The following is a 14,990-nucleotide window of genomic DNA, read 5'->3' on the forward strand; positions in this document are numbered from 1 at the left end:
CACATTGAATTGATTTTGATTTTCTTCTGTGAAAGGTGATTGCCCATGTGGTTTTCAGGTCTATTTGTAGAACTGTGTGTTTTGCTCGACATCTCTCCTGGTGCCATAACTACATCCTATTACTTTAGCTCTATAGAATAGAGGACCTGCACCCATGTAAAACATCAGGCATGGTAGTGTATGCCTAAGATTTCAATGTTAGGGAGGCAGATGGGGGTTGGGAGTTGGGGTTGGGGTGCAGGGGATCTCTGAGGCTTGCTAACTGGCCAGTTTTGTTGAATTGGTGAGTTCCAGGATTGGGGAAAGACCATGTCTCAGAGCATACAGTGGGGAGTATAAAAATTGAAGACAGTTGATGTTGATCTTTCTCCATCTTGCACAGGCACACATGATCTCTCTCTCTCTCTCTCTCTCTCTCTCTCTCTCTCTCTCTCTCTCTCTCTCTCTCTCATGTATGTGCATATATAAACACACAGGAGATGTACACATACCAACACTCCCTCACAATAAAGTATATTTTTAAATCATGCAATGTTCTCTGCTTCTTCGTGGAGCTTGCCATTTCTATAGAATAATCTGCTTAGATTTTTTAATAAGAACTTGAATATTTTATTGAATAAATAGGCTAATTTGAGAAGATTCAACACTGAGCCTTTTAATCTACAGGCATATAAAATCTCCCACTTACTTAGGGACTTAAAATTTTCTTTAAGGCTTCATGTTCTTTCATCTTTTGTGTATAGCTGTAATAATTATTTTGTTGAAAATTGCTGGTAGTATTGTATAGCTTGCATTGTTATGGTAAATAGTGCTAAAACTTATTCTCCTATTCGTTTGCTGCTAATGAGTAGAAACGACTTGATTTAGAAATTCACTTTATACCCGAAACCTTGATAAGGTCAAGTTTTCCTGTCTCACATGTGAATTTCTTAAGCTTTTTTTCACCCTAGAGACTATAATGTGCTCTGAAAAGAAAGATACTTTCCCCCCTTTTTTCATGTGTCTCTGGGTATGGCGTGCTTACTTGACATGTGTATGTATGTGTGCTCACATATATGGGAGTGCATAGGGGTTCCAGGTTCTCCTTAGTCTTCCTTGGTGGTTCCTCCCCCTTATTTACTGAGGTAGGGGCTCTAAGTCAAACCCAGAGCTCACCGATAAGGCCAACTTACTAGTCAGCTTTCCCTAGGGCTCCCCTATCTCCATTGCCAAGCCAGGAATTACAGGCTGGCCACTGTGCCCACCCCAACCTGCACTGCTACTTTCTTGAGTTCTGTAGATTGGAACTCTATGCACTTGAGGGGCAGGCGCTTTAACTGCTCAACTCTCTCCTCAGGCCCAATAAGGATACTTTAAAATTCCTTTTCCTTTTTAATCTACGCCTACCCATCTTTGTTTCAGTCTCTCTCTGTGTCCTTCATTTTTTTTTTTTTTTTGCATCTGTCTTTTTCTGTCCTTTCTTCAGCACTACCTTGGACCTTACACCAGTTTGACAGACATGCTTCCCCTCCCCAGCTCTGGGAAATATACTAAGGTTTCATTTACCATTCAACATGATATTAGCAATGATTTTTCCACAGATGCTTTTCTTAAACGTCAGATTAAGGCAATTCTGGTCTGTTCTTCGCCTAGATTGCTAATGAATGAAGGTCAGTGGGGATAAATGTTTCTTCTTTCTGCTGAGCTGACCATATGACTTCCTCTTTTTTATGCTCCTGATATAGCAAACTGCACTGATTTGATTTGAATTTTTGAACCAACTGTGAATTTCTGGGATAAGCTCCATATTGTTATGCTGTGTTTTATTGCCAATTTTTTTTGTTAAATCTTCTTGAAGCTGTATTTATGAGGGGCATTTATAGGTTTTTAATTGTCATGTTTCAAGTGGCCTTGTTGACAGAGTAACACCAGCTTCATGAAATGAGTTGAGAAGAGTCTCAGCACTTCCCCTTTCTGAGTCTATATCGGGATTATTCTTACACGAAATCCTAAATTCTGACTGAAGCCATCTGGACTTGGGTTTTTGTTTTTGTTTTACAGGGAGATTTTATGTTACGAATTCAATATCTGTAACAGTTGTCGGGCTACTTGTACTCCATAGTTTTCATTGAGACATATTTTAAAATCGTGTCTTTTGAAGAATACAAACATTTCATCCAGTTAACAGATCCGTTGGTGTCTGCGTGTCTGTAGTATTCCCTACTTTCATTTCCGGTGTTGGTAATTTATATATTGTATCGTGATTTTTTTTTTCTCTTCCCCAGACTGGTTAGAAAGCTTATCAAATCCATTGATTTGTCCCAGGGAACTGGCTTTTGGCTTTATCCCCTTTTTTTTGGGGGGGGGCTTCTGCAGCTTTTATTTTTGCATGTAAACCACTGGGGGGAGTCTTGATGGTGTGGGCACCCTAGAGATTACGGTGGAGTTCAGAGGGCTCCAGACACTAGCTGGAAAGTCAGGTGACAGAAACAATGATTCAGACCGATCACATGATTACAAAGCTGGGGGCTCCAGCAGGACTCCAGGTGGTCGGGGTGGACGTCTAAGGAAGCAGTGACATGGGAGGGGCAAGCACTGGGCCAGCCTTGAGCCGCCTGGATGACATCAGAGACAGAGGATCTGGTAGCTCCAGGGATCTCCGGTCCATGCCTTACTTGGCCAGGGGGTTCCTGAAGGACCTGCCGGCAAACTTGGCTTTGCTGCCCAGCTCCTCCTGGATTCTAAGGATCTGATTGTACTTGGCCAGGCGCTCAGATCGGCAGGGGGCACCAGTCTTGATCTGCCCAGTGCAGAGCCCCACCACCAGGTCGGCAATGAAAGTGTCCTCAGTCTCCCCAGATCGATGGGACACCATGACACCCCAGCCATTGGACTGGGCCAGCTTACACGCCTGCAGAGACTCGGTCACAGAGCCAATCTGGTTCACTTTGAGCAGGAGGCAGTTGCAGGACTTCTCGCCTGCAGCCTTGGCGATCCGCTTAGGGTTGGTCACTGTGAGGTCATCCCCCACCACCTGGATGCCTGCAGTAGCTGTGAACTTCTGCCAAGCATCCCAGTCGTCCTGGTCAAAGGGATCTTCAATGGACACCACTGGGTAGTCCTTGATGAAGGACTTGTACAGGTCAGCCAGCTGGTCGGGTGTGATGTACCGGCTGGCATCATCTGGAGACTTGAAGTCCAGGTCATACTTGCCAGCCCTGTAGAACTCACACAGGCAGGATCATGAACTCTTGCATGGCCAGCTTGTTGCCAGCATGAGAACCGCCGTTGATCACATTGAAAGCTGGGACCGGCAGGATGACTTCAGGGTTGCCGGCCAAGTCGGCAATGTGACGGTAAAGGGGCACCCCCTTCTCCACGGCACCAGCCTTGCAGACAGCCAGGGACACTCCCAGGATGGCATTTGCACCAAACTTAGATTTATTCTCGGTGCCGTCCATCTCGATCATCAGCTGGTCAATCTTCTCCTGCTCCACAACATTCAGTTTCTTGCTAACCAGAGCAGGTGCAATAGTTTTATTGATGTGCTCAACAGCCTTTGAGACACCCTTCCCCATGAAGCGGGTCTTATCATTGTCTCGGAGTTCTAGGGCCTCGTAGATGCCAGTGGACGCACCGCTGGGCACCGCAGCACGGAAGAGACCTTTTGCGGTGTAGAGATCCACCTCAACGGTGGGATGCCCGCGGGAGTCAAAGATCTCTCTAGCATGGATCTTGAGAATGGACATGGTGAAGTTCTGGCAGTAGGATCGCTGCGGAGGAAGGAAAGAGGGTCCTGGAGCCACCGAAGGGAGTCTTAAGGACAGACGTGAGCGCGACTCGGTACCGGAGCCGCTTTATCCCTTTTCTGTTCTGTTTCTACGATTTCAGTTTGATTAACTTCTGCTTGTGTCTGCATGATTTTCTTCCTCTCTTTAATACCGTACTTGATTTTGTATTTTTTCCCCAATCTTCTTAAAGAAACAGCATACAGCATAAATGTTCCTAGACCTTTTGTATTTTTACCATAAGAATTTGAAGCTGTAAATTTCCCTTTTAATGTTGTTTCCATTGGGATCTCATGAAATTGTTGTGTCTGTCACAAATTTGTTACATCCTGGCATTGGATACTTTCTAACAATTCTTGCGTTAGTTACATGAGTTACATCTTGAGCTAAAGGAGAACTTTAACTCATGTATTGCTTAGAAGTATTTTAAAATATGAATACTTAGTGATTTTCTAGATACCTCTGTGTTGTGGATCTTCAATGGAATCTCAGTGTCATCAAAGAACTTAAGACAAGTTTTGACTCTTATCCATCTTACTAAATGTTACAGATGTAGTTTAAAATAGTGTGTATTCAGGGAGTGCACGGAGAATCATTATTGTGTGAGAGTCTTGTTTCATTTGCACAGTTTTATTGCCTTTCTGTTTATTCATTTTTTTCAAATTAGTGAATGAGAGAAGATTGTTGAAACTCACAGCTATAATTGTGAATTCCTTTCCTTGGTTCTGTCTATTTAGTAAATCTACCTGCACTTAGGGTTGTGCTGTGCCTTGCTCTGTTGGTTCTTTGCATCTTTATGGAGAACCGTTTTCTTCTGCTCATATTTTTGTCCTGGGTCAGCTTTCCTGACATCTCTGTGGAGACTCTAGATTCTGTGTATGAGTTGTTTACATGGCACAGTTTTCGGTTTATCCATTTCTTCGTAATTTGAGTGTTTCTCACATACACGTAATAGAGGCATGCTTTCTGGAAGAATCTCATCTCACAAGCCCTACCTTTTAGAACATTTACATGCAATGTGCCTATTGTCTCGGCCCCTCACAGTGTGACTGCTGAGAGGGGTGGGTTCCTCATGGCCCTTTATGACTTCTGTGGCTTTACTTTATTACTTACATGATGTTATACTTACATTTGTTCTTTACTACTATCTCAACTTTTGGAGTTAACTCTTTAAACATTTCATTTTGTTTCTATGCTGGATTAATAGTTTTTTGCTTTAAAAAAAAAGTTTTCGGGGTTGGGGATTTAGCTCAGTGGTAGAGCGCTTGCCTAGCAAGCGCAGGGCCCTGGGTTCAGTCCTCAGCTCCAAAAAAAAAAAAAAAAAAAAAGTTTTCTCCAAGGCTTGTGCACCTTTAACGAAGCTGTCTACCCTCAGGTGATAATTCACACGCTGATGGAAGAATGTTTTCACTTGGTCCCTTGCTCCTTTTCACCTTTATCCCAGACAGCCTTTGTTTAGCATATATTGGTAAGGGAGATTTTTATTGGATGTAGAATTCTAAGCTGAGTTGTTTTCTTTCAGCCCACAGAAGATGTGGTTCTGGTGTCTTCTAGTGTATATTTTAATTATATACAGCAGCGGCTTTCACTTGTTGTTTTCATACATGTTCTGATGTTTTTCCATCTCCTTCACCCCACGACTGTCTCTTCTTTCTCCTCCACCTGCCTCGGATTCTTTCTGTTCCCAGCTAGCTCCTTTTCTGCCTCAGTCTTTTCTCTGATGACCTCAGGAGGGTTTCTTACAGGTGCAAGGGGAGGGCTGCAGGGTTGGAGGTGGGGTAGCGGGGTGGTGTTGCTTACAGGAGCACAGGAACCTGACCAGTGGCTACACCACTCAGGGAAATGTTCTCCCTCTCCTGAGAACTGTTAAGTGGGTATAAACCCTCAGCCTTAGCCGTCTTTTGCCCGCTCTGTGACAAGCTGTAAATAGGCTGAGTCGTGTGTGCAAATCTTTCCCCTGCAGATGATCACTGCCGTTGTGAGTTCAATCCCTGTCGTACCCAGAAGCCAGTGTTCCCCACCCCTTCCCCATTTCCTCCACTCTTACATTCTCTCTGCCCCTGCTTCAAAGATGTTCCTTGAGCCTAGCGTGCATGTGTGCAGATGTGTGCATGTGTGTGGGGTGTGTGTGTGTATGTGTGTAAGAGAAGAGTGCTATGTGTGTGTGCATGTGTGTTATGCCTGTGTCTGTGGCATGTGCATGTGTGTGCGTGTATACGTGGTATGTGTGTGCATGTACGTGTGTGTGTATTCATGTATGTGATGTGTGTGCATTTGTGGTATGTGCATGTGTATGTGTGCATATGTGGTATGTGGGTGTATGTGGTATGTGTATGTGCATATGTGTGTGTGCATATGTGTGTGTGTGCTATATATGTCGCAGTTATACCAGTGCATTCAGCAATCACCTTTTCTCATCACTTTTTTTCATACATCAGTTATGATTCTCTTTACTTCTGTCTGTTGCAAATAAAAGCGTCTCCAGTCAACGTTGATGGCAGGCCTAACCTTGGACAAAAACAGTTATTTTGAAGGCACTTTGATAGGCACGTCATGTGCATTTAACAAGACAACAGGGGCTGGAGAGATGGTTCACGGGTTAAGAGCACTGGCTGTTCTTCCAGGGGACCCAGGTTTAATTCCCAGCACCCACATGGCAGCTTACAACTGTCTGTAACTTCAGTTCCAGGAGACCTGACACCATCACACACATGTACAAGCAAGCAGAACAGCAAGGCACATAAAATAAAAATAAATCATAAAAAAAACACCAATGTCAACAACAACAAACAAAACAACAACCATAACTTTCCCACTTATGACCCTACACCACTCTCTCAGCTGCAGGCTTTTGATTGTGTTTACAGTAGCAGATGTGAATTTCCTCCCGTGGAGTGACCTTAAATGCAACCAGGAAGTGGTTGACTACACTCATAACAGACTTGGCACTATTTGCACGTTGCCTGGATCGGTAGTACTGTACACAGGGCCCAGGGCTGAGTCTGACTGCTGCTGAGAGCTTGACCCGTCAGTCTGCATAGCCCTTCCCTGAGAGCTTCACCCGTCAGACTGCATAGCCCCTCCCAGCACTATGATGGTTAGCCAGGACGCAGGAAGCTTCTAGACCTGTTTGAACTTAACTTTTCTATGTCCCATCTTGCATTGATTTTAAGAAAACATCAGTGATTGTTCTTGTCTTTATTCCTCTATTGATGATGTATCTTTTGTTCTTAATGGCTGATTTCTGGTTTTCCTCATCAATTTGATTTTAATAAGTTTTGATGTATTTTTTCCTTTGCCGAATCTTGACTACAACTTCTTGAGCTTCTATGAACTATGGGTTAATAATTCCCATCGATGTCGGAAAGTTACTTCAGGGGATCATCCAAGGACCTGTCCTTGACTCACTGGTAAAAATGGATGAAAAAAAAAAACCCAAAGGGATTGGTCCTCTCATACACTTCCCTCATCCACAGAGCAGAGGTCATTAGAGCCCTGATCTGGTGTCATGGCTACTGCATATGCTAATCCATTTGTACCAGTGCCACAGCAGCCAATATGTTTTAAACATGACCTATCTGCTAATAGATGGGGTCAGAGAGGTCAGCAGATGTCACTGTGCGTGCCAACCTGGTTTGACTTGGGGTGACTGGAGTTCAGCAGAAAGGAGGATTCATCACAAAACTCAGCAGGGAGAATGCTGTAATGGACGAGTTATGTCTCTCACGAGTTTCAGCTGGAGAAATGGGGCATTTGTCCCCCATACTCGCAGCAGTGTACAGTTTAAAGGTAGATGTGAAGTTTCCCCGATTGCAGAAGGAAACTTACTGCCATTCTCAGTCTCCTTGCCTTTGCTCCCCATTGGAAATGAATATGATTATTATGTAATCCTTAAACTCAAGTGATTTCATTTATTTATTCATTTTTTCCCTTTCAAAGCAGATGTGAATCTGTGATTAGAATACTATTTCCTGCCAGTATTTCCTGTCTCCCTTTAGAATTAATTGACCTGTTGTTCCATAAGGTTAGAATATGGCAGTTCAGAGAGGGCTCTACTTTGAAGCATTCAAATGTTTTACATCGTTTAAATGACAAGTGTGCTCTTAACTGCATTAGACTGCATAAAGGGCCATTACTGGTTATATTGTTTCCTGATCCATCTCAGATAACTTGTTTTGTTGTTTATTTTCCCCTGCTCTTTATATATACTGAGTTAGGGACTTGTAAACAGGTATCAGCAGATTAGCTGATACAAACATTTTACATCATTTAAATGACAGTGTGCTGTTAACTGCATTAGACTGTATAAAGGGCCATTACTGGTTATCTTGTTTTCTGCTCTGTCTCAGGTCCCTTGCTTGTTTTGTTCCCCCTGCTCTTTATATAGTGAGTTAGGGACTTGTGTACAGGTATCAGCAAACTAGCTGAGGCTCAGTGCTTCAGGCAAGAAACTTATCTTCTTAGCCTCCAGTTGAGGAAGGTAGGGTGGGAACTGAAACGGTGGAGAATCCCTTCTGACCCACCAGATTGCTGCCTAGTAAGCTTCCGGTGCTAAAAGCATGGGACATTTTGCACAGTGCCCCGCAGTGAGATGAGCCCAGGTCAGAAACCTAGCACTGCAGCTTCTAGCTTCAGCTTGCAACAGTCTGTGACCATTGTGGGCAACTTAACCTTCTAAAATGTAATTTAATATGTGGTATGAGCTGTGACATAACCTGCCACACCTCCTTGCAGAACTGCTGGGGAATCCAGTGAAAATATCTCTGGGGCACCTTGAGAACTTGTCAGCGTTGTCACATTCTGAGATTGCATCCCACTTGCTTTCCTTCCCAGAGAAAGTGGACAGAGTCACCCTATCTTGGACTGATTTTAAATCTGTTTTCCATAGGTGATTGATTCTGTTAGGATGCTATCTGGTGACACTTTTATTTAGGAGAAAGAAACGTTGTGCGATATCCGCTGTGTTTTTTTTACAGGAGCATAAGCAACCTTAGCAAGGAATCTTCACTGGCTCTCTTTTGCTTTTCAGCTTGGAATCCCATCCACTGCCAGCACATTGAATGTCACAATGCAATCAACAAGCCGGCTGTGAAGGTACTGCTCCCCAAGCTCGGTCTGTGCCTGCGTTCTCACTGGTGCGGTTAGTCGCCTGCTCAGTGAAGTTGTGTGCATGTCTGTGAAGCAGAGCTCTGTGGTCCATCTCAAGCACTTTTGCCCTCAACGGTGACCGAATAGTATCTGGGCAAGAGTAACAGCAGTCTCTGTGGGTTTGGGCTGTGAATTCACAGCCAAGATCTATCTGTATGGCATTGAGCTAATTATCCAAAGAATCCTGACAAACACATCTTTAACTGACAGACCGGTCTTTAACTGGCTTCTATCTGAGCCAATGCATTCAGAAACCCTCCCCTCTCTGCTGATCACTTCTGAGGGTCTGTGACAGGACTGTGCAACTTCAAACTTGTAAGACAAATTTGTTAAGTCTTAGCTCAAATCCCGCATGTGGGGTAGTTGACTGAGCGGTGTTTGGTTGGCGTGCACACAGCAGATCACTCTAGAGGTAAGGAAACCATTTCACGGAACCAAGAAACTGGAGGGTCCAGTGGGTAGTTTGCATAAAACTAGAAGACAGAGCAAGGTCGTCTAACTTTCAGCCTCGGCCTTTCCCTCATGTTGTTCAATCTCAATGAAACCTCGTTGAGTCTTGGAGGTTAGATACTCATAGGCACAACCACAGGTTTTAACAGACAAAATTGCTGGTAATAAGAGTTGTGGGATGCAGGACACGAGGGTGGCTTGACCAGGGATAGGGTTTGCATGGGTTAATGTTGCCCTGTCCAGAGTGGGTGCCGGCTGAGTTTAGGAGAATTTACAGGCTCTTTTGAGAAAGTATAGTTACTGGGGTTCCGTTTCCTTGTCTAGCTCACTGTGTTAGTGCCTACAGACTAGAAAGCTAGCGCCGCCATTCTACAGGAGCAAAGAAGAGAGAGAATGGGATTTGGTGGCTGTAAAGGACTAACAGTATGCATGCGAGGAGCGGTGACGGTAACATGGCGGTCCACATGCCTCATCTAGCGGACGCTTTCCTCCTATGCTCATCTTGGGTCCTTGCCTTGAATGGCAGAAAACTGGAAGAGTAGATGCGAGTGAGGCAGGGACAGAAGCACAGGATTCCCACTGCACGTTTTCTTACATAACCGCGTTCCGAACTTCAGGAGCTGTGGGGTTCAAGGTCTTTTTCTTTGGCGTGAGGGCATTGCGGTAAGCACTTGGTGGATCCCACGTGGATCCCACGTGGTTCGTGCAGTCAGTGGCTTTTCATAGCGATGAGGCGTCTGAGGCTCCCTCTTGCTTTCGTTTTTGGGTTTTCTTTCCTTCTTTTTTGCCTGTTACAGGTTTCTTCGGTTATTTTTCCCTTGCTTTTATGCCAGACTGAATTCTCAGGTAGCCTCTGGCTTCCTGGTTAGGAATGCTTTCTGGCCATCTAATCACAGAAAGGAGAAATTAGATTTTCTCCTCTTCCAGGCAGACTGCCCAGCGCACACATCTGGTTTGACCTTACTTTTATGCCAAAAGCTAGTCCTGGAGGCTGGGCGCAACCAGCCTGCTCTGGTATTTTTCTTTTTTCCTTTATCGAGATGAAATTCACATAGAAATTGTTTAAATTTAAAACTGACTACTTGAACGTAAACAGTTGCATTTAGTACGTTCAAATATTTGCAGACACCACCATGATATGCTTGGGAGATGTTGTCATTAAGTGCGTTCTCCCTGACTTTTTTTTTTTTTTTTTTTTTTTTTTTTTTTTTTTTTTTTTGATTTCTAGCTTTTCACTTTCTAGAAAACTAAAATTCTGGGCCATGCTTCCTGTGTGGGGCTGGCTCAGCAGGGCTTCTTCATAGCCAGGCTGCTCCTAAAGGCCCACCCCCACCAGGATACAGGGATGCAGGGTCTCCAGCACCCTAGGCAGCCATCATTCTGCTCACTGGGAAGGAGAGCAGAGGGGCTCAACATAGTGTGACTCGAATAACGTTAGAGACAGGCTCCCGTGTGAAGTGAAAGCCAGTAATACCTACCAAAAAAACAACAGTGCAGAATGGGGATTGTTCGGTTTTAGACTTTGGGACAAGGGACTGGGGTGGCTATTTTACCTATCAAAGCAGATCTGGCCTCCAGGTTCTCCCGGCTGCCCTTCCCCGAGAGGCTCCTCCCTATATAATCCAAACACATTCTCAGTGTGCTCTCTGTCTCTGTTTCTGTCTCTATCTTCCTCTTTCTTCCTCTCTCTCTCCCTCTTCTCCTCTTCTCTCTCTGTGAGAGCCCCCATCCCCACCCACCCCCATCTCCTCATGGCGACTCCCCTGGCCTCAATCCTTGGGGCCAGTGAACTTGCTCAAGAGCGGCTTTCCAATAAATCTGCCCTTAATATAATCTAATCTGTCTTGAATTGGATCATTTCACTAATGGGGAAATGACCTATTATGGATATGAGTTATTTGAAATGTTTTTCTTTATCTGTTCTCCCGAGCTTGCACACTGGGCATAGATTATAAATTCTTTTTGTTGTTGTTTTGTTTTTCTTAAGACAGGGACTCATCATATGGCTGTGCCTGACTGAGAACTCACCATGTAGACCAGGCTGGCCTCAAACTCCTGCCTCTGTTTCAGAAGCCAGGCAGCCAGTCTCTAATGACTGTTGCTCTCATGGAAACCAGTTCGTCTGCTAGACATTTCTGTGGCTTATTGGGAATGAGCGTGAACTAACAGTGCTCAGGATGGGGTGCATGGAGACGCTCAGGGGGAGCAGATGAATCTTCGGCAGAGCTCACTCTGTCACAAGCATGGTATTCTGAGGCTTTAATGATTGGCCCATGGGAATGGCACTTTTTAAGTAATAGCCAACCGTCGTCGCCATAGAGACGTGAAAATGTGGGTGAAAATGTGTCAGAACTTAAAGTCTTCTGTCACATTCCACTGTGAGTTACTCCTGGTGTCATTTAAAGTTCACTTTGTGAAGTTGCCTGAAGCCTATTATGTAAAAACGGGGTCAGCAAACTTTGTACCACTGCTATGGTGGCTGCTGCTAATGTGGCCACTGTCTGTTACTGTGAATAAAGTTTTATTGGAATGCAGCTTTGCTCGTTTGCTTACAGATCGATTGGCTGCTTTTATGCGATACCTTCAAGAGTTGAGTAGCTGTGACAAAGACTTACAAAACCTAAAATACTCTCCGATCATTTGTTGAAAAACCGCCAATGTCTATTTGGTTGGACACAGTAGTTGGTTACTGTGTTCTATTAAATCGATGTAGGGAATATTTCACAGTAGATTGTTAGCGTGAGCTAATATGCAATTTATTGACTTTGTTGGCTTTATTTACATCTAGCAATTTTGGTCACTAAAACGTCTCAGGATTTTAGCTTTGGGTTACAGTTGGGATTATAAATGCCAGTCACTTTCCTCCTTCAAATCAGGGGAAACAGCTAAAGATGGAGACATTCCAGAAGGGTTTGAGAACCAGGCACATTACCTGCAGGTGCAGCTAAACCATAGGCGTAGTATATTATTCTTGAACGCAAGCACAGACTGCAGGGTAGACTTTGGAAAGACTAGAGATTTTAACAGATGCAAAGTTTAAGCAGTTAGTCACCTGATTGGTGACTGATTTAAACCATCTAAACATCCAGACACTCTACTAACTATACTGTGAACGTTTCTCATCTCTTGCTCTGGCTAGTGAGCTGCTCGGCAATAAAAAGAAGACAAGGGGGTAAACGACCTGCTGGCTGGGCGTGGGGAGAAAAGTGGAATGGAGCCTGAGTCAGAGCTAAGCTTCAGGAGTGAGGAAAGGCACCCCACCATGCTAGATTTCATGTGACAGCCTCCACTGCCAGCATTTTGATGTCAGTTAATGATTTTGAAATCTTAATGATGGAGTTTCCTTTTCTTAAAGAGAGATCGCTCTGTTTGTCACCCGCTTCGGAGCAGCCTGATAACAGGAGGATCTTTCAGCACTGTGGGCAGGAGGGAGGATTTATTTCTTGACAGCGTTTGTTACTTGAATTGCAAATTGCAAAGAGAGGAACCCTGGCAGCCACATTTACATGCCCCGTGTGGGCTCCTGGGCAGAGCAGGTTTACATAGGGGTGGGTTCTTCTAAAACAGTTTATTCTGCCTGGCTTCTAACTCTGTCATTGTCAACCTCTATGTCTCACAGGCGGGGGATGTGGTCTGCAGGAGAGGTGACTGTCTTGTCTGTCATTTGTTGCAGATGTGTATAGACCCGTCCTTGTCAGTAGCTTTGGGCGATAAGCCACCTCCACTGTATCTCTGCGAAGAATGCAGCGAGAGGATTTCAGGGTAGGTACGAGAACAATCAGACAGCCAGGAAAGCCATTTGCACGAGAGTTGGTTACCGGCTTTCCTGCCATAGCTTTCGCTATGGTTTTTAGAGGTTAACCCTCTAAAAACATTTAACACATTTAACACAGCAGAGCCGTTATCTGGGTGACTTCAGCTTTGAAAAGTTGCCACGTCTGTCTCAGAGGACACAAGAGGGCAATTCCATGCAGTGGTGCAGCTCTGATTTTGAAGTAGCTCCAGGTAGAAGGCTGCGGAGATGCCTTAAAAGTTTATGACGGTGCTCTTAATTACTCTGCCTATGAGAAGCTTTGATCAGTAGTGCCTAACTCACGGGCAGACATGCGCAGAGGAACATTCCAGAGAGGCTCAGAAACCAATTTCGTTTTTTTTTTTTTTCATCCTAGGGACCACAGCGAGTGGTTGATTGATGTTCTCCTGCCACAAGGTAAGGCTTTCTCCGGAAAGGATGGAAAATGAGTAATCGTGACTAATGACATGGTTGTTTTATCTCCTTTTGTCCTGTTTTATAAAGACAGCAACCAAGCCTCAGGTTTTTAGGAATATTCAGTGACCCGAGGCATTCCATCAATGTCTTGTTTATAATATGCCTAAACACTTAACAATGAGGGAGGGCGCTTTCAATTCTACCAAAAATTAAGGTTAGATGTCACAATTAGCACTGTGTGTGACTACAGTTGGGCTGAGTTGTGTCTGGAGGAGTTTCTGTGTGTAGAACAGGTTGCCGAGGTTGCTGTGGCAGGTCGGTCCTTTTTCCTGCTACTGTTGTTACTGGCTCTGTTTTTTTTTTTGGGGGGGGGCGGTGAGGGGACATCTTTTAATTGCTCCAAGAGCCAGTCTCCCAATCAGTAAGATAGGGAGGAAGTGAATCTAATGCCTTTTAATGAAAAGATTAGGTTTGTGGTGCTCCACGAAGCCTGTTAGAGTCTGGAAGCTGTGTGTTAGAAGTCGATAGGCTACTATTACAGCCAGCCTATCAGACTACACACGGAGAAGAGGGTATTGCAGTCAGCCAATCAGACTACACACGGAGAAGAGGGTATTGCAGTCAGCCAATCAGACTGCACACGGAGAAGAGGGTATTGCAGCCAGCCAATCAGACTACACACGGAGAAGAGAGTATTGCAACCAGCCAATCAGGGCTTCATCGGAAAGCAAAGGCGCTCAGGAAAGCTGAGGACAGACAAGGGTTGGGAAGCTGGCGGTACTGACCCCGCTCAAGGACACAGCAAGGACTGTGACTACAGACGCAGGTAGTAAAGGGACTAGCAGGAGAGGCCACCCGAAGGAAGTCTGATGCAAGCAAGAGCCGTGAGCTCTTCTTTTAACTTAAATCATACGGCTTCTTTGAAATCCCCCCTTTTAACATTACGTTATACCAACTTTAAGAAAGAAATCAATGTGAGGAGAATCTCTAACGCGGAGCAATGCTATCAGCCTCCTACTTTATGTGTAGGAAGATTTGGGCTTGTAGGGACAGAGGCACATTTCTACGCTTCAAACCAGGCACAATAAATAAGGAGCCTCAGCTGCTCTGATACTGGAAGTCACATTCAGAAATACCTGTTACTCTTTTTTTTTTTTTTTTTTTTTTTTGAGACAAGGTCTCACTGATGTAGCTCAGGCTGGCACTGAAGCCTGAGTCTTGCTGTCTCTTCCTCCCGAGTGCTGAGAGCACAGGCTTGCCTACAACGAGGGCATACCCGGCCAGCTTGTTTTTCTCTTGTCTTACTTTAATTTGTTCGTTTTCTTAACAATATAGGATTCTGCTACATTGCCCAGCTAGGACTTAATGTCCCAGTTCAAGCAGCCTCTTGTCTCCTGAGGATCTGGCTCTAAAGG

At 44.6% G+C, this 14,990-nt stretch overlaps 1 protein-coding gene and 1 pseudogene across 26 annotated transcripts in view; one reads left to right on the forward strand and one right to left on the reverse strand.

Annotated features, from left to right (window-relative positions):
* Unc79 (unc-79 homolog, NALCN channel complex subunit) overlaps positions 1 to 14,990 on the forward strand; it is a 250,710-nt gene that overhangs the window by 91,343 nt on the left and 144,377 nt on the right. For all 26 annotated transcript variants that reach the window (XM_063261997.1, XM_063261998.1, XM_063261995.1 and 23 more), the window contains 3 exons: positions 8,797 to 8,861; positions 13,039 to 13,127; positions 13,535 to 13,575. In XM_063261997.1, coding sequence (XP_063118067.1) covers positions 8,797 to 8,861; positions 13,039 to 13,127; positions 13,535 to 13,575 — 195 coding nt within the window. The remainder of the gene's footprint in view (positions 1 to 8,796; positions 8,862 to 13,038; positions 13,128 to 13,534; positions 13,576 to 14,990) is intronic.
* Positions 2,344 to 3,832, reverse strand: Eno1l1 (enolase 1 like 1; annotated as a pseudogene).

Source organism: Rattus norvegicus, chromosome 6 (assembly GCF_036323735.1).
Source record: "Rattus norvegicus strain BN/NHsdMcwi chromosome 6, GRCr8, whole genome shotgun sequence".
Taxonomy (NCBI): Eukaryota; Metazoa; Chordata; class Mammalia; order Rodentia; family Muridae; genus Rattus; species Rattus norvegicus.